The following is a 20302-nucleotide window of genomic DNA, read 5'->3' as shown; positions in this document are numbered from 1 at the left end:
TTGACATAGGCAAAGTTGGACATGCCAAATATGGCATAGATGAACATGACCAGGAAAAGCAGCAGCCCAATGTTGAACAGAGCAGGAAGAGACATCATCAAAGCAAAAAGCAGAGTGCGGATTCCCTTAGCGCCTTTAATGAGGCGCAGGATTCGACCGATTCTGGCAAGCCGTACAACTCTGAACAAAGTGGGTGACACAAAGTACTTCTCAATCATTTCAGCTAAGAACATACCTGTGGAACATAAAAATAAATTAAGAGAGTAAGTTTTTAACACAGATTACGTTTTCCACAAAAAAGTATAAACATCCCACACCAACTCTTGTTGAGGAATTAGTGGAACGTATAATTTGAGATTAATTTTATCTGCTATGGATAATTTTAGAATTTTTTCCCTGCACTTTTAGAACACAACCCCAAACCTAGAAGTATTAACACTGATATAGAATTATTTAGAAAGTTAGTATGCTCAAATATGCATTTCATTTACTAAATAATCAAGAGCAATTAAAATTAAGTAACTCCTCTAATTGGCATAACTTGACAGAGATAAATCATTAAATAAACAGATAATTATATTTCATTTTGGACATAAGAATTTCTTACCTATTATTGAAAGAATAACAACCACAAAATCAAAAATATTCCAGCCAATGGTGAAGTAATAATAACGGAGTGAAAATATTTTGAAGACACATTCACCAGTGAAAAGGACAACAAAGACCAAGTTAATCCAATATAAAATATTTTGCATCAGTTCAGTCTGGTCATCTGTTTCTATCATCATTGTGACCATGTTAAGACAGATTAAAACCATGACAGTGATGTCAAATAGTTGCCGTGTTACAATATCAAACATCAGACCTTGCAATTTGTTCTGAGGGGAGAAAAAAGAAAACCTTATAGTATTTTTATGTAATAAACATCTGTTTCCTCCCTCCCATTTCATTCCTCCTCTCCCAAAATATACAACCAAGCAAAAGGCTCAAAAATCTAAGACAACCATTCTGCAGTAGTTTATATGCCAGTTGAAAGCTTTCCCCTCAAAACCCAGCTAGCCTATATTTCTTCACATTCTTTGATTCTCTGCTTCTTCAGGCAAAACAAATATGAGGGATTTTTCCTGCACAACAGATACATGTACATTTCAATTTAGAATGAAGGGATAATTTGAATAAGGCTGAAACATTTTAGAGTTAAATGAGAAATTTTATTATAATTAATGTACTGCTGCGATTTCTCCCCAGATACAGACTACATAGTAGCACTATTCTTACCACTGGTCGAGGTATAGGTTTTTGTGGTTTTTTTGATCCCAGCTTCTTCATTGCATTGTAGTATTTCTTTTGTTCTTCTGTCATGAAAATGTCTTGACCTCCAAGGTAAATTAATAAAAGAAACCCCAAATCTGATTACAGCCAAGCCTTTACATCCATTATTTCACAGCATTGCAAAACATGGTTTCAATGAACCCTTTATTCATCTTTATATATTGTTACCAAAACAAAAAAATAGTAATTATTTCAAAGACTGTTAAAATATCTGATGAATCTGCAAGGAAAAATGAAAGAAATTAAGGAACAAAGAAAATCCCAAAGACTACTATCTATTTCTTATTAAAAAAACAATACGTATCCAATTAATTCAGTTAAATAAATAAAAAAACAAAACAACTTGTGATATATACATTTCATATACAGTTATAAATCTAGCATCATATATTCTACATTGCAAATCCATCTACCAGAAATAAAAAAGCTTCAAAGGTACAAAGATACACTGTGATCAGATATGTCTTCAGGTAAAATATAAAAGAAGAAAGAAATTACTGATTTTACTTTTCAGAATGTGCATTTTACCATTTGAGTACAGGTATCTCAGTTCAGATGATATATAAACAGTGTATATGAAGCTTGATCATCCCCCTACATTGTACCAAGTTCATCAGTTTACTCTGCATGGGTTTACTCTGGAGTTTCTTATCTGAATAAAAGGATTTCTAGTCTGGTATGTGTAATACACACATGGAAACTCTTATCAGAAATACAATTTATATTGACAAGTAACTTGTTTTTTTCCTTTCATGCACTTGTTTGCAATTAGGTATGCATGATAGCAAAGCAGTGGCATTTGGAAATGAACTTCCGAGTCAGGGCTGATTCTGTGACTTTGTCACACCTTTGTTCTGTAAATCTGTCAAATGTGTCAAGTGTCAATCTTACAAAGTAATGATAAGACTGAATGAAGGTGTGTTTAATTTTCAGCTGTGGCTATACATGAAGACTTAGAAGTCAAAAGAGACTGTCTTTAACAAACTCCCAACATAAATCAAATATTCAAGTAAAATTAACTTCTTGAAGAGTAAGTTTTGGAAGAAAAACAAGAAGTTGATTTGATAATTATGGTGGAAACGTGCTGTGACTGTTGGAAGATTTCACTCAGTGGGAAATATATAAATAAATAAATAAATAAATCCATGAAGAAAGTGGGATTGGGTTGGGGATTTCTTCTGCTGTCTCACTGATGTAATGACTGTCATGAGTGAACAAGGCATCCTTGTCTCAGTGTTCTATTCCTAGGGACAATATAGGCCTCAAGGCAAGATACCCTTAAGGACCAGCTAGGAAATTGACAGGAGAACATTGCCTCCCTCATGGAACTAATATAATGAAAGTAGGATGAACACAGGAACCACAGAACAGCAGAGGTAGTATATTGCAACATGAGGTCTTTTCCCATTCATATCCCAACATGCCCAAATGTCAGTGATACTAAGAAAGCACAAAGACAAGAAAAATACTGCTGGGTAGCCATGAACTGTGTGATTTGCACATCTCTAGGAACACAGGTACACCTATAAATTCAAAAGACAGTTAATGCTTGCTAATTTGCTACATAAAACTGAAGAATACTGTATAAATAGAATTTTCCCCAGCCTAATTGCATGTCCAGTATTTTATTTTCTTGGTGACTTACAACAGCTCCAAATGTACAGGGGGTGTACACCACATTGCCAGAAAAAGCCCATTAGCAGGAACCCTTATCTGCCTTCTGAGACATGATGATTCCAGTGTCTGCCAAGTGAACTTAATAGAATTTATAATTACCTCACTACTAAGGTCACCTTGTTAAATATTGACTGCCAAAAATACCATTAATATTGTGTATAACCTTAGTCTTGCTCTCAAGGATGAAAAATAGATCCACATTCCTGCTAAGTACTGGAGTTTACTCCAGTAAACTCCAGTAAACTCCCCTGAAGTTTATGCCAAGGAAGGTGCAAATATCTTGAAGGATGAAGATGCCACCATTTATGGTTTAAATAGCAAGTACAATTGAATTTGCCATCATAGCCTGAATTTTCATCTATGTAAATGTTCCTAGAGTTCTTGACACAATCCTGCTCTCATTTAAATAATAGAAACAGCTAAAGTTGAAAAGAAAACCTACATATTGTCAAATGACACCCATTTTCTTTTTCTTGCAAATTCACTAACTCAAGACAGTTTCCCAGCCCTTTCTAATCTTACAATACATAGCAGTATTTTCAGCATTCAGCTTGTCTGTATTAGTCTCTGTAATGGAGGCCTTCACAATCCTGCTATATGTTATCTCCTTATCAATTCTGACATTTATAGTTTTTCACATTCTCTTCTTTCCTGACTTTTATTTGCTTGAGTCATCTGCACTGTCACATAGCTTGATCACAGCACTTTAAGGTTAAGAAAAACAAAGAGATAACTTTCTGATGGACAACATATCACTGGGCTGTACAGGGATGTGGAGAACACTCAGACACTCAGTGTAAGTTTAAATTATTTCAAATGCCTTAAAAAGAAAAGACTGTTACTTCATTATTTTGAAGAAACAAAAATCTTAAAACCCAAATTCTTTTTTTCTTTCTATTACTACAAGGAATTTCAGAAACTCTTATTTTTCCTTGCATGCATTTGCTGAATACTTAGCAAAAGTGAAGAAGTGTGAAAATTAAACATGTGGTACTTATCTTCTTTTTTTGTTGGTTGAAGTTGTCTATGATGACACCAATAAATAAGTTTAGGGTGAAAAATGATCCAAAAATAATAAAGGCCACAAAGTAAATGTACATGTACAGGTTGTCTTCATACTTGGGCTGGTGCCCTACCTATGTAACATAGAAAAACAGTAAAGCATCACAAAAAACAGTTAATACAAATCAAAGATTCCTAAGCAGGAAGAGAAGTTGCATCCAGATGGACAGGAGATAAGCCCAGCTGTTCAAGGGAGTAAACCCCACTCTTTTGGAGCATACACTACACTTGCCCTATATTTCAACTTGAAAATCTATTTAATACAGGTTTCTGTAATTGAATACATTGCAAGACTTGCCATTCCTTCTCCCTCTGTCTGTTCTCTTTGATGACATTTAACATTTCATGTAGTACTACTACATGTAGTACTACTGAATTTGACAGAAATGTGCAAATCTCAAAAGCAATTCAGTTCCTATAGACTATATGCAAATCAAGAGCTGGACTGAAGAGAAAACAAATAGCAAGATTAAAAGAAAAATAGGTAAAACTGATCAAATTTGGTTTTTGAGGTCATCAGAGCCTGCAGCTCTGAACTAGCTTTTGCAGTGATGCCTCTTGGCTATTGGGGTTAATTTTGAAGACACAGGAAAAACTTATTTCCTGATCTGTACAGTCTCAGACATAAATTAATAGAAAACCACATCTCATAATATTTGATTTTTACACAATAATTATTACATAAGTACTAAATTATAAATCTCTACAGCTATACTTTTTTTTTACCTGTTAAAAATATAAGTACTTTACTTATATATTATTTACTTATAGATTTATATAGAAAAGGATTATTTACTTATATATATTATTTACTTACAGACTTATATAGAAAAATTAATCAGGGCTTTACATTTATTGTTTTATATTTTAGTTCATTTCAATTGCCATTCAAGAAGCATTACATCTATCATGCATTTGTTTTCCCTCAGTAAATATATTTATTTTACTCAGTAGATTTTATATTGCACTCACTTGTGTAGAATCAACTGCAGCATACATAATCTCCATCCACCCTTTAAATGTCGCCTAAAAACAGAATTTGTTAATATTTTCTATCAAAGTTCCAGTTCTAAGAACATTCTAAATAAAACAGTGTCTTCTGCAATGTATTTGTATTCATAACAGTAAAGAGAATATTAAAAGTCTGGTGAGTTACAAGTGAAGCATGCACAGAAAGGTCATAACTGTGGAATATTTTCCCCTAATTCTTAAAACACTGAATAAATTCTAATCTTCTTGGAAATTCATATAAACTCTTTGCGAGTTGCAAATCAGTATCACCATACTAGTGATTATCTCCCAGGGAAATGTGATGTGCTGGTTGCCATCTGTAAAACATTACCTGAACAGGAAAGGCACTGTGTCCTTTGGCATTCCAGTAAAGCCAAGTCCCTGTTGTCAGGATACAGGGAACCTACATGAACAGCTAGTCCACCTGCACTGGGATGGCATCTAATTCAAATCCACTAGAATATCAGGAGCTCCAAGAAGAGACTGGGTGAAGCTTCCCAAGAATTCAGTATCTCATCCATCCCAGTGTGTTCCATGGCATAAGGAGCCACAGTGTCCACAGTGTGCCATGGTATCCATGGGGGCCATGGGAGGCTGTGTTGGGCCACACTGGGGCACAGGGGGCCACCACCATGGTGTGCCATGGGGGTCACAGTGGGCTACACACAGCTCTGTGCACCTTCCAGAGTCAGTACCCAGCCTAGATCCACTGCTTCTCCTCCAGGACCTCCCCTGCATGTCCCAGGCTCTGGCTCCCCTGTAGCTCCATTATTGATAGAACCATTCTGGAATGCACCATTGCTCTGCCCTGAGGGCAGCACATGGTGAAGACACCAGCTGTTCCCAAACACTGCTTGGTTTTCCTCAGGGTGTTATAATATGGGTTTCAGTTCTAACTACCTGACTACCAAAAAACCAGAGGACTTCTCCAGGAAAAAAAAAATCAGCCACGATCGATTGGCATTGTTCAGATATACTAAGGAAACAGTCCTAGAAGAAATTCAAAAAGGTAAATTGTCCCATAAAATCTTAAGAAAATAACAGAATCATAGAATTGTTTGGCTTGCAGTGATCTTCAGAAATTATCTAGTTTAAACCCACAGGCAGGGATGTCTTTCACTACCTCAAAAACTTCCAGTGATGGGTAATCCACATCCTCTTGGCAACCTGAATGTCTCAATGCATTATCACTAAAAAAATAAGCAAATCTTCCTTATATCCAATATAAATCTACCTTCTTTCAATTAAAAACCATTGCCATTTGTCTTGTCATTACAGGGCCTGGGAAAAATTTTCCCTCACTCTTTCTTATAAGCCCTCTTTAAACATTGAAAGGACACCATAATGTCTCTCTAGAGCCTTCTTTTCTCCAGGCTGAACAACCCCAACCCTCTCAGCCTTTCTTCAAAGGAAAGTTGTTCCAGTCCTCTGATCTTTTCCTTGGCTGTCTTCTGGACCTCTAAGAGGTCCTATATAGTTCTGGTGAGGTCTCATGAGAATGGAGTCTATAGGAAGAACCACCTCTCTATCTGTTGGCCACACTTGTTGGCCAGCCCAGGATGTGATTGACTTTGCAGTCAAATCCTGTGCAATTACATGAAATGGAAGCACACATTGCAAGCTCACGTCAAGTTTTTTTCCACCAGCATTCCAAGACCACATCTGTGGGACAGACCTCAATCCATTCATTTTCCAGTCTGTACTTATACTGGGGATTGGCCTGAACTAGGTGCAGGACCTTGCATGCGGCCTCGAATTGCATGATGTTCAACGAATTCAACCTTCAGCTGGCTGAGGTCCCTCAGGCTGGCATCTCCTGTAAGCCTATCACAAAGCTCAGCTTGGTGTCATCTGAAAACTGCTGAGGGAGCACACAATTCCATTATCAATGTCATTGACAGAGCTATTAGAAAGTACTGGTCCTACAGCAAACCCTTGAGAGTACCACTTGGAACTGGTTTCCGCTTGGACACTAAGCCACTGACCGTAAGTCTTTTGACATGGCCATCCAACCAATTCCTTATCCCTCTAGAAGGCCTTCATCAAACTTACTCTGGTGAACTGTGATACTGAGGGCATGAAAGGTGTGAATGATATGTTTACTGCAGTCATTGCATAGGTGAACTGTAGGTGCAAGACATGCTAAATGCTAAAAGCAGTGCCACTCTCTAAACTGGTAATTTATGCAATTTCCCAGTACTGTTTAGCAGTAGCTACTATTACCTCTTGAAGCAATCAGATAGTAGCCTGGCTAGCACAATAATAACTACTGAACTCTATCACTTGGAAATTTTTCAAAACAGAATAATTACCAATTGCTTATGAGTACAAATGATTTCCCAGAAGCATTTTGTCAAATGAACCTTATTATGAATATATGTTTTTCTTATTGGCAGTTTACAGACACTTTCTCTAAAAAAGGCTCATGCCTAGAAATCTAGCACTCTCTTCTTTGAAGATCAGATAAGTCCTAGAATGTATCTATGACAACCATGGTAAAAATATTAGTCAATATGCCTTAAAAGACAAAAAGAAAATAAAATGAAACCTAGCTGCAGTTTTTAACCAGGTATTTTAACTATATACTGTATTTCTGTAGCACTTGAAAAAGCACTAGCAGTTGGGTGCCAAGCAACTTTATGTCCATCAGGTAAATATTAGATACCACTCCTCTCCCAAAATGTATCCAGAGAATGTATCACATTTTTACCATAAGCAACATTAATTAGACCCATAGAACAAAATTATAAAGTCAAATCCAAATCCATTTATTTATTTTAAAATAAAACTGAAAATGATGGAATTAAATGATACCACTACTAAAATTAAAGTTGGAAAATATATCCACTTACCACTTGAAGCAGAGAAAGATAACCAATTGCAACATTATCAAAGTTTACTTTCACATTTTTCCACCGAAGACCTCCAGAAGTCCTGTTCAGATTTTCACACATACTTTTATTACTGACTTCCTCTGGTGTGAACATCACATTATTTGTGGTGTTAACACAGTGATAGAACTTTCCAGCAAACAAATTGACTCCCATAATGCTGAAAATTAGCCAGAATGTAAGGCAAACCAGAAGTACATTCATTATGGATGGGATTGCTCCAGTAAGAGCATTCACAACCACCTGGACAATAAACAGAGAAAAAACCAAAACTTTAAAAACAACACAAGCATTTTGGCTTTTTTTATAATCCAGAAGATGATTTAAGGTAAAACATTACATTATACTGAAGTAATGCAAATAGAAAAGGAGTAATGCATGTCATATAATCAAACATGCTACTCTTGGCCTTGCTAACATGCAATTAGTGTTCTTCCATGATTTTATAATCCAGCATATTTTGAAGGATTTGTTTTACGCAATTCTTTTCTTTTTTTTTTCTTACCCTCATGCCTTCAAAGCGTGACAAAGCTCTTAGAGGTCTCAAAGCTCTTAATGTTCGGAGAGATTTAATTGCACCAAATTCTGAGAAACCAAGGGCAGTAGCTACTAAGCTAACCAACGAGACCTAGAGGAAACATGACAAAACAAAAGTACTTTTCTTAAGTAGCTTCAAATGCCTTGAGAAGTAAAATTTTGATCTGGATATTGGGAAAAAAAAATCACAAGGTCATTAATCTTTCAGTGAAAATAAATGGAAAAAGAAAAAAAAACATGAAAATTAAATTGCATATAAATTTAAGAACAGTTTGAACAAAAACATACAAATCCATAGTACTATATGTGCATTTTCATTTTTAGAAAACTAAATAATTTCCTCTCCCTCCATGTGTTTGATTATGGTTTGGACAACCTTTGATACCAGCTATAATATACATATAGAAATGTTACTACATATAGAAGTGTCTATATGTTTCTACATATAGAAATGCTACATAAACATTAGAAAATTAGAAAATTCAAAAGGTATATTGCAAAAAAAATAAGGGGAAATATTACAAAACACCCTGCAATGATGCACATGAGACAGAATCCCAACTTGAGCTTCATTTCAACTTTCTGTTCTTGTAACTACCAAACAGTATAATTACAGAAAAGCACCCTGTTAACATAAGCTGGAAAAGATCTTACTTTGGATTTTGTAAATTGTTTGTATTTTGGAAAATTAATAAGCCTTGAGAGTTCCTCTTTCAACATCATTACTTTTGTGGAAGAAAGGTTTTAATCCACAAGAATTTTTGAAACCCCCAGTACAGCTGGATTAGCAGCTCAAAAGTTGATTTTCCTGCTGTTTTCCAGTGAAAGTCAGTGACTTGTGTCCTCACTGAGCCTCCCACTCCAGACAGCCATCTCCTGTTGTGTTTACATAAGGAAGTCTTCTGCACATTTTTTTCCTCTTAAGAGTAGCTCAAGCAAGCTGCCCAATACTATACAATCCCATTTTTGTTCTTTTCTGTGATACTATTTTTACTTGCACATGGAAAGCTGAGCAAAATGAGCGTTTTTATTTGTTTCAGGGCCTATTATCTGTTTCAAAAATAACTGTACACATCAAAATCTGTAAGAACTTATGTCTGTATACTAGAAGCTCCTTCCCAAACAGGGAACTGCTGGAGAGTTTAGGCTGATAGGTACAGAACAGTTTTCCTGAAGAGATTCCGTAAAATGTCTCATGGTGATAATTAACTTGACTGGTACTGGTATGGAAAATTTGTTCAATGTTTAGCTGGATAAAGGCTAAAAAGGAAAGAAAGATAGAACAAGGATCTATTTAAATAGTTGAGGGCATACCACAAATTATGGCATACCACATACAAAACCATCAGGAAGAGAAAGAATTAAAATTCCTTGTTATGGGCTGAAGACAGTAACAAGTCTGGCAACAATGTCAGAAAAAGCTAAGCAGACTTTAGGGGTGGGAAGGAGTACATTTACAATATAGGAGGTCAAACACTGGAAATTAATTGCTAAGTAAGGCATTCTCCATTCAAAACAGAGTATCAGCCTGAGCTGTCTAATCTAACCTTGAGGTTAGAGCTAATTGAAAACCTTTGATGGTGCCCCCCAACATGAATTGTTATGTAAACTGCTGCTACAGGGCCACAAAATGCAGATGCTCTAAACAAAAGATTAAGATGGCTACATTAAAGCACTGAAATTGATGAAAAAATGAAGAGCCCATACCTATCTACATGGATGTGTGGTATGCCTAATCAGAAGAATTGATCTTAAAACTCAGTTCAAGATCAGCCTTTCCCAACATAGGTTTGTGCAAAAACCCTAACTCTGAATATCTCTTAAATAGTAACAGAATTATTTTTTTTTCTGTTTGATTTTCTTTCTTTTTTACCAATGACCATTGTAATTGAAAAAATTTCTAAATTTAAGTATCACAAGGTTCTGAAAAAATACTGTCTGGTTATTCATAATATGAAAAGAGTCTAAAATATGGCATCAACAATTTTATGCAAAGGTGCCAGAATCTATCTAGATGACTACTGCTGATTTCCCATTAATTATAAAATTGTCATAATTTTTCACTTAGCACTTAAGTTATAATAAAGAAAAATCAGAATGCCATAACATCCACAAAGAAAGCAAATATACAAAAATAATATATACAGCCTGGCTCAAAGACAGTCCTAACTTTTTTCTTTTTGTGTGCTGAAGTTATCTTGTTTTGGAAAATTTAATCTTAGGGGAGGACCCTAACACTTGCTAAATTTTTTACAGGTCATATATCTGCTCTGGGAACACGTTGACTTCATACTTGGGTAAGTATAAACCATTTCATAACAGAAACATTTTCACAACAGAAGAAATGGAGAGGCTCTGAAAACAAAAAGCAGGAAACTTCCTATTCCAGAAAAGACATATCAGATTTTTTCTCATGTCACTGAGTTAGTCCATTTGCTAAGAATGGGGATTCATGGAAAAGAGAAGCACAATTTAAAAAGGAGGACAGTATCAAGTATCACTTGTGCCTTCCCTTCTAAAAAATCTACTTTAAGAAGAGCATGAGGTAAGTTTCAATTCTACTGGTAGGGGACAAAATTTCTGTCCTGGATTCCAGATACCACCCAATAAATAGTTTTCTTTTGTCTGTTTGTTGAATCTCTACTCCAACATCTTTGCAAAAAGAAAAAACTCCTTTAAATTAACAAATCATGCAATGTCACTAATTTAGTTTCTCTGGAGTATAATATCAACACTAGTTTTAATGTTATTGTTGAAAAGAATTGTCCTCTGCAGTTTGTCAGTGCCTCATTAAGCACAGAATCAAATGCCCCACCCCATGTGCTCACTTAAATTTCCTTTTCTTTCCTTGTGTCTGCATCCTCCTTGCTCTGTGTAGACACATCCAGCAGACTGAAGTCAAACCAGCAGAGTGCTCCCTCACCAGCTGGGACCCCGCACAGTGAAACACAGAACACATGGTGTCAATGACAACACAAAGGCAGATTTAGGTACACAGTGGATAATTGCAGCAGGATCTTATTCACCAGTATGTCATTTTCTATTCCTTTAAACCAAATTTATATTATTCAGTGCATATATCTCTATCAGAGTGAAGTTACATATATGACCTGCCTAAACAGCAGAAGCAAACTACTTTGAAAACATAGCACCTACATCAACAATCAGGAAGTCCAGCCAGCACCAAGCATTAGTGAAGTAAGTCTGAAAACCATAGGCCACCCATTTTAGCAACATTTCCAGAATAAAGACATAAGTAAATATTTTATCAGCATAGTCCAGCAGGATTTTTGCAGTCTTGTGCTTTTCAATATATATATCTTCAAAAGCCTGTAAAGAATGGGTTACATGTTAGTCAGATATTGAAAAGTCTTTGAAAATTACAAATTAAGCCAGAACTAAATGAAAAGAGCAAAGTAAAATCACTTTCAATTCTAGATGTTTTACCTTGAAAAACCAAAATAACAGAAATTATAATTACATTCTAAGTTTTAGATTTTATTATTGTCCAAAAATGGAATTCCAGTATAAAGTCTGAGGATGCCAAAAAGATTTTTAGAAATTTCAATAGCCAACAGAGAATTGTAATTTTTCACCCTGAAAAGCCCAGCTAGGTTCTGTCAGAAGGCAGTCTCATTATTACATCAACTTCAATTAACATAAGAGACCAGATATTATGCTGATGATCTCTAGTGAATTTCAGTCGTAGGTGCTGGTGGCAAGGTTTTAGTAGTGGAAGCTGTAGATGTGGCCACTGTGAGAAGAGACCAGGGGACTCTGTGCCAGCTGCACCATTGATCCCACAGCCCAGCACCACAATGGAGCTGGTGGTGCCTCTGGGAAAATATATTTAAGAAAGGGCAAAACACTGCATGGCAGTCAGAGCACTGAAGGAAAAAACGAGAGAAACCACCCTGCACACACTATGGTCAGAGAAGAAGGAAGTACGTGGTTCTTTAGGTATTGGAGCAGAGACCAACACTATATATAGCAAATCCTATGTCAGCCAACCACCAAAACAAACCCAAATACGTGAAGCACTAAATGTCACTAAGAATAGCATAAAGAAATTCAATAATTGCTAAGTAACAGAAATACTGCAACTAAGACTGTGGCAAAATATGAACTAAGAACATGATGAACTCAGTATCTGCTTTGGGGGACAATTTTCATTTGAAGTAGCATAATTGTTTCAGGCATACATTTCCTTTTTCCTTTTTTTGTAATTTATTAAACTTTTTTTTTTTTTTTGTATAATCCTTTTCATGAACACACACATCACCTTAAATTCATCAAAATGTTAAAGTAAAGTAAATTAAAAGTAATACCCAAAATATTCTGGGAATTTAGTTCTAAGTTCTCTCCAAAGACAATTTGCGTTTTATTCTTAATGAATACACATGTGTTATAAAACTAGCTTTGATAAAACACTTTTATAGGTACTGTTTCTATGGGTGCAAGCTCTACTTACCAGAGCACCACTGCTGAGAAGAATCATGAAGACAATGAATGATTCAAACCAGTTGTGCTCTACTATCTTGTAACAGGTTTTTCGGAGGTTCCACCAGATTCTTCCTTTTGTGCTCTCCTTATTGCCTTTACAGCATTTAAACTTCTGTACACAGCCTTATAGCACAAAAATTAACAAACTATTACATGATAGAATTTTCATGATCCTGAAAAACCGAATCATTCTTAGCTAGCTCCTGTTCCATGAAGTTCAAGCTACTTCATGCTCCTTAGCTTTTCAGTTTTATACTTCGGACGTAGGAAAGCTTGAGTACACACAATTTTTTCTCTACTCTGATGCTACATCAAGCTTATGGTAAAGGACAGTCATCTAACTGAGCTAATTTTCATTTACAAACGCATTTAAAAATATGTATTTTCAGTTTATATACAAATAATTGAAAAACATGCAAATTTCAGGGAGTAGAAACAAAGAGCATACATAGCAACTTTCACATGAACTTGTTAAAGAATACAGAAGCTTCTTCTTTTAAAAGAACTTCTATCTTTTAGAAAAGGTTCAAATAAATCAGATTATTTTTAATATACTGAGGAACAACTGATGTTCCAGGGGCTAAGGATATCTCTTTACACAAAAAAATGTTTTAACAGGAGATTATGAGAGCTTTTCCAAAGTGATACAGATATGTGGCAACTGTCCACAGAAATTTGCCTCACATTGGAGAGCTCCCTATTTTATCATGGGGCCTCAAGGCATTGCTGGCAATGAACTTCAGTATCTGCCTAGCCAAGAGCAACCTTCTTAATTCTTTAAAAATAGTTAATCACAAAGAAATAAAACCAAGTTGACATGACTTTAACAGGTCCCAAAGGCATTCTGGTTTTCCTGTTAAACCATTAAGTTCATATGTTACAAATAAGTTACACTATATTTCATCATCTCAGATTAAAAAACTACAACTTTGAAGAACATGAACTACCTTACCTTCAACCACTCAAAATGTTTACACTATGAAAAATTAATCTTATGCCCAAGAATGAATTGGTATCACATAACACAAGGATAAGGAAGAATTGTAATATACTGTCAAATCACTTGAGAAAGGTACATTTGTTTGTTGGATTTTTTTTTTTAAATTAAGAACTTGATATAGTCAATACAGCCCCATACTGACAAACAATTTTGGTTTTATAAAGACCAATAAAATGATATGTCAAAGGACAAAAGTCCTAACCTAAATCAAAGATGTCTGCAAAACAGTAAACTAAAAAGCACGGAGAGGACAGGAGAGTTAATCCTGGACCATATTTTGTTCTGAATCATTTTACTCATGACTTAAAAAGAAATTAAAAACTGTAATATCACAAAAAACCCATAAATTCTTTCCTACATATTAAATTTCAGTAGCCCACTAGAAGATACAGCTATAAAGAACTAAATAAATAATAAAACATTTAAGGACACGCAAATATGCTGTTATGATTTCTTAACTTAAATAGATACATAGCCTCTCATCTACCTGTTTTAAACCACACTGTATTTATACACCCTCTTTCCCCATTAATGGTGTAATGTCAACAAAATAAATTTATTGAGTCAAACTTTCCATTGAATGATGGTGGATTATCTGAATCACCCACCGTGTTGCTTTCTAGCACTAGGAAGTGACCATGAATAATCACATGATTCCATTTTAAATTTCTCTGTGAAGTGAACCTCACAGATTCACTACTGACAAAGTAATTTAAATCAAGAGAATTAATGTCTACTGAGAATAATTTTATAGAATTGTGCCTAGTGATTATTTTAAAATATAAATGTTCACATACACACATATTGAAATTTGCTTTAACGAAGAGTACTTCATAGATGTCAGTATTGCTATCTACAACAGGCAAAATTAATCACACCCTAAGACTTGATGAACTAGGATCTAGGACTGCTGTAGCAATTAGCTTCCTTGAACTGACAATGTTTGTTGCAAACAAGCAAAACATAATTGCTAGGCCCAAATTTTATTTCCATACCTGCTGTAAAACATGCCTGTAGTTCTGATGCTTTTTCTGGTTCTGTTTCACTTTTTTCTTCTCCAAAGACAGCTAAATTAACTGTACTTCCTTCTGATGAGCTGGAAAAATCAAGCTTCTGAAAACAAAATTCAATTATAATTTTACTTTATTAATATTTATATTTTTAGAAGTTTAATTAACTAAGCATGCAACACCATGTGACAGTCATAAGAAGAACAATGTTTTTCACCAGAAATACAAAAAAACACCCACATGTAGCAGTCAATGCTGTTGAAATGTGCATAAATCATCCACTTTCTATCTAGAGTGTGGAATCTTTAATGGAATTTCAGAAATTCTAGGAAGTTTACTGTTAGCAAGTTGATTTACTAATACATATTCCATTTATTTTGCTTTCTACTGTTACTTTCTTATACATTTCAACTGGCATTAATTTCCACGCTTTTTTGCCAATGCACATATGTAGTATATTGTGCATTCTGAAACTACCCATTACTCTGGTACACATACCTGTACAGTCAACACCCAGAAACAATTTTGGGTTGTTTTTTTTCAGTAATTAATATTACATAAGTCACATTATTAAAATGATCCCCAAATATAAAAACAAACACACACACAAACACACATAAAAACCCCACATCCAATACAAGAATAAGCCTTAATATATTATTTTGTAATCTGCCTGTGTATCATGGAGATCTGGAGATTTTAAGGGAAGATGTGGTGTCCTGTACACTTAAGTTAAGTATGAGTACCAAACTAAATCAGAGTAGTTTTGTTCACAGCATTCTCTGACATTTTACAATGTTATCATCAAGAAGTATATAACATCAGAAACGAAGTCACACAAGTAATGTCTGTAGGGAATGATGTAAGCATGCTTTATTAAACAACCTTGGTTTTGTCAAATCAGTGACACTTTTACTAATTTAGATTTTTATGGTTAAGAGATATTTAAGAGATAAATGCAGACAAGTTACCATCCAATCAAGTTGTATTTACACCTCAATTGTAAAATGTGATAGGACAAGATTATTTTTGGTATTAAACAAGTTTTTAGGTTTGTGAAAGAAGAGAGACAATATGATAATATTCTGCATTAGCTTTCATTAAAAATAGTTTTGTTATATTGCCTACTTTGCTATTACTTTACAAACTGATTATCTGGAATAGAACCCCCATATAGCCCATGTTTATGGTAAACATGTCTTTACTTTTATAGCAACATAATTTCAAAATAGCAATATTCACAACAAACAACTTTTTCTGTCATTACTTCTACTGAACCCAGGGATAGCACAATATGCCCTCCACAATTCTATTATGCTGCTGCTTTCATCATTCCATGACATAGCATATATATTGCAAAATGATGCAGTGGTGGTGAGTAAATTAAAATATTTAATTAAATAATTAAAATTATTAGTTTGAAAATATATACCTTTTTAGAATAAGAAGTTTCGTGTAATATTACTAATAAAAATTTAAAGCAATATGAAGTACCCTGAGTAATTTGAACTGTAAGCTCAGTACCTTTTGAACAGATGACATTAATTCAAATGAAAGTATAAAAGATGAACAACCACAAACAAAAGGAACTGAAAAGAATCAATGTGTTTAGAATTTGAAGTCATGGTGGAAGAATCAGTGATTAGAGACCTTTAAAATTTATTTTTAATTACAAAAGGCAGTTTTCTTTACTCTAGAAATAAAACTAGAGATTCTATGAACTATTTTGATATAAACCAGGTAGTCTGATTTCCTCTTTCTTCCACATATGATGTAGAGTATAATCCTACTGCTTGAAGAGTTACAGATTTAATTAAACATTGGTTCTCTTTTTTATGTGAGGGGCTCGTACTTCTCACTGAGATGCCGGTATCAAACAACAACAAAAACAAAAAAAGTGATGGTAAAAATCAATATGCATAGAAGACTTTCTCCCTCTGATTAAAAATTCGAAAGTTAGTTTATTTTCTATTTACAACAAGAGTCTTTGCAGAAGTCTAACTGATCTGGGGAATCACTCCAGGAAGAGAACTTTTAGTAAAGACAGAAATATTCATCCTTCCAACTTCCAGGCCCTTGGCTGCTGTTCAGTTTACTAAACAGAGGTAAGAAGGCCACACTGTAGGGACACTAAGCCCTGGATTGAATTGCCTGGATTGAATGGATCAACTTAGACAAACTCGGTACTTGTTATCTATTAAAAAAAAGCATTGCCTAATTATGCAGGGGAGGGTAAGTAAGACAATGTGGCAAGCAAATGAAAAAGATTTGTGTATTTTTCAGTCAAGTGATTGGAAGTTCCCAGATTACTGGCTTGCATGCTGCTCTACTCTTGTCCAGACTCATGCAAGCAGAAGCTTCATTTAGGAGCAGTGTCACATAATTAACATCTATTAAATAAGACTCATCCCCTCCAACGTGGGACCACTAGGATGGGATATTACCACATTCTACTCTTCCCTACTGAAGAGTCTTTGCGAAAATAGCTCCAAAAAATCCCTAGAAAGATATTTTTCCATTCCTTCTGAACAGATGACCGTCTCCTCAGATATAAAAGAGAGACCTAAATACTTCCAAAAAATAATACAGTGCAAAGAAATACATGGAATACAATGCAAGATTCCACAGCAAAACCACACAAACAAAATTTGTATTTGCAAAAGGATTACCTCAGTGCTCTCTAAATGGTAAAGGGCAGAACTTTCAAACTATTGAGAAGAGATCATCAGGAATAAAAAAATGCATAGCTTGGTACAATTGAGCTAAATAAAAAAACTTTTAAAGTTTTATGGTTTTTGATGTTTGGACGTGTAGTAGTTCCTATTTTTCATTTTTGAAAACTGTCTTAATTTTATCCTTATCCCAAGTGTTCCTCTTTTATATTTCTTTCTTGTTTGAACATCCTTTCTTATATAGTTTTAAACCATCCAGATTATTTTAGACACCCGCACAGAAATTTTGATTCATGTTTTATGTTTGTCTTTAAAAAATAAAGTGAATTAAGTTCACGAAGAAACTATTATTTATGATGAAGAACAAAACTTACATAAATGATTCCCTATATTCCAACCTTGCAAACATATATAAACTTAATGACTAGAATATAACTAAATAATTACATCCATATTCAAAGGAACTATGCATAGGTATTAAAAAAAATACATTTAATTGTTCCTAGGAGTGTATCTTTCATCCTATATTTTAGTTTCTCTTATATGGGAAAACTGAAATGTGAATTACAAAAATGTTGTGAACAAATGAAAAACAATTTATATCAAAGATATAAACATTTTAGCATACAAGTAACTGTATATATGTAATATTACAGAGGCATTGGTCAAATGAACGTGATCAGAAAATGTTCATAATTACATGACAGCTAAAAACATGGAACAACAGATGAACAGAAAACAAGTGAGGACAACCTTCACATTGTCATAAAATCATAGGTTGTTCACCTCTTTTAAACTTGAAAAGTGCTGATGCTTAGTTATTCATTTAACAATAATAAAACTTACAAAGCATGCAGGTTATGCCATGGAAATAATACAGAAAATACCCAAGATGTAACAAGGAGAGAAGAACATGTAGGTGTTGCCCTGGGTCATGCTGTGATGTGAGTCATGGGACTCAGCTTACAGAGCGGCTGCGCATGTTCCCACTACATTGCAACATATTAATTAATATAAAGGTATTGTAGCTGAGTAGCATGCAGGCCAATCAATCTCAGAAGTGATCAAAAATGTATGATTTGTTTAGGTAACCTGTGTAAACATGCTGACACGTTGCTCTGCCTGGTTTAAAAGCACCAGTCTTGACTGATCCAGCTTGATTTTACTCCTGTGAGAAGAATGGTACGCAGTGAAATTAAAATATGGTACCCTTGAGGTTGTTTGAGTACTGGAAAGAGAAGTGTGGACTCTTACTTAAAATATGTGTTTTCTAGATATGTCACACATTTGCAAAACATAATAATTTTAGGTGTGGGTTAGAGCTTTAAGCATATCCATATATATAATGGAAGAGGTAAGATCAGCAGAACATTTGAATTTCACAGATGTATACTGGACTTGGGCCTGAACATAAATAACACCCCACAAACAAAAAATCCAAACCACCACCAAAAATTCTTTCACCCTCAAATCCTCCTCCAGAAAAAAAAATAAAAAAAATACCCAAATAAAAAAGATATACAGATACATCCACACTATGTGTATTTCAGCTTTAAGTATCCTTTTAGTGGCATTAACTACACATTGAAAATAACAGAAACATATTTCTCCTTGCATTTCATTTTCAGGGTTATTCCTGGTCTTCACTAGATGCTAAATAAAATATATCTAGGTCCTTTCTTTCAGAAAAAAATGCAGGCAAAAAAGTAAATTATACCATAAGACTTCTGCATAAGAATTTTTTTCCCAGCATCTTTAAATATTTTACTGAATGACTAAAAAAAAATTTAAATAGTTTATGGTGCATTACAGATTGTAGTAGGTACAGCATCAAAAACCAAAACCTCATACTTAGTAATAAACCTGTAAGTTCCTCAATTTGTCTTCTGGTACAAATCTGATCTCCCTTAGCAATGACTTGTCAAGGATTCATCAAATAATGTAGCTATGAAACGACTCCAACATAAACTGCTCCATCTAAAGGGGAAGTCTGAAAGAAAGAGTAGAACCAATCTACAAAATGAAAGACAATTTCCCTACTGAGTAAGTGTACATGAAATCAGGGGAGTTTTGTTAGTTTATGTATCTCCTGTGCTTGCCAATTTTCAGCCAGTTTTCCAAATCTGAGCAAGTCAAAATTGATACCAGGTAACAGTATGTCATAGACAGCTAGCGCTTAGGTATCGTCTTGAGCATCAGAGGTAAGAAGGCACAGATTTTGTCACTCACTTCTAAAATATAAAATACTGAATAATAGGTGTCTTCAACTGAAGGCTAATTTCCAGGAAAGTGATAGATTGAAAGTTAAATTACCTAGATTCATTAAATATTCCTTCCACAAAACCAATTTTTATTAAAATCTAAAGAAATCCAGTATCCTTTAGTAAGATTAATATGGAAAAGTTGCAGTAGCTATTCAGCAAACATTATAGCTTCATTACATAGAGCAGTTAATATTTTAAACAGGTTACTAATACTGTTTGCTTTGCTTTAAAGAAGCCTCTTCATAATCTATGGTCTTCTCAACTGAGTGGTCAATGTAACATCCGCCGAAACACAATCTCCAAAAAGTAGATGGAACAAACCAAGGAACAGGAAACAAACGAC

At 34.5% G+C, this 20302-nt stretch overlaps 1 protein-coding gene across 1 annotated transcript in view; it reads right to left on the bottom strand.

Moving 5' to 3' along the window:
• Window positions 1–20302, bottom strand: part of LOC107207239 (sodium channel protein type 2 subunit alpha-like) — a 43793-nt gene that overhangs the window by 3263 nt on the left and 20228 nt on the right. Inside the window, exons 17-26 of the mRNA XM_033516092.1 lie at window positions 15009–15126; window positions 12982–13136; window positions 11667–11840; window positions 8479–8601; window positions 7935–8216; window positions 5044–5097; window positions 4008–4145; window positions 1279–1383; window positions 608–878; window positions 2–235 (exon numbers count right to left, since the gene is read on the bottom strand). Of these exons, the coding sequence (XP_033371983.1) occupies window positions 2–235; window positions 608–878; window positions 1279–1383; window positions 4008–4145; window positions 5044–5097; window positions 7935–8216; window positions 8479–8601; window positions 11667–11840; window positions 12982–13136; window positions 15009–15126 (1654 nt within the window). The remainder of the gene's footprint in view (window position 1; window positions 236–607; window positions 879–1278; window positions 1384–4007; window positions 4146–5043; window positions 5098–7934; window positions 8217–8478; window positions 8602–11666; window positions 11841–12981; window positions 13137–15008; window positions 15127–20302) is intronic.

Source organism: Parus major, chromosome 7 (assembly GCF_001522545.3).
Source record: "Parus major isolate Abel chromosome 7, Parus_major1.1, whole genome shotgun sequence".
NCBI lineage: Eukaryota > Metazoa > Chordata > Aves > Passeriformes > Paridae > Parus > Parus major.
This window is presented reverse-complemented; position numbering and strand designations above follow the sequence as displayed.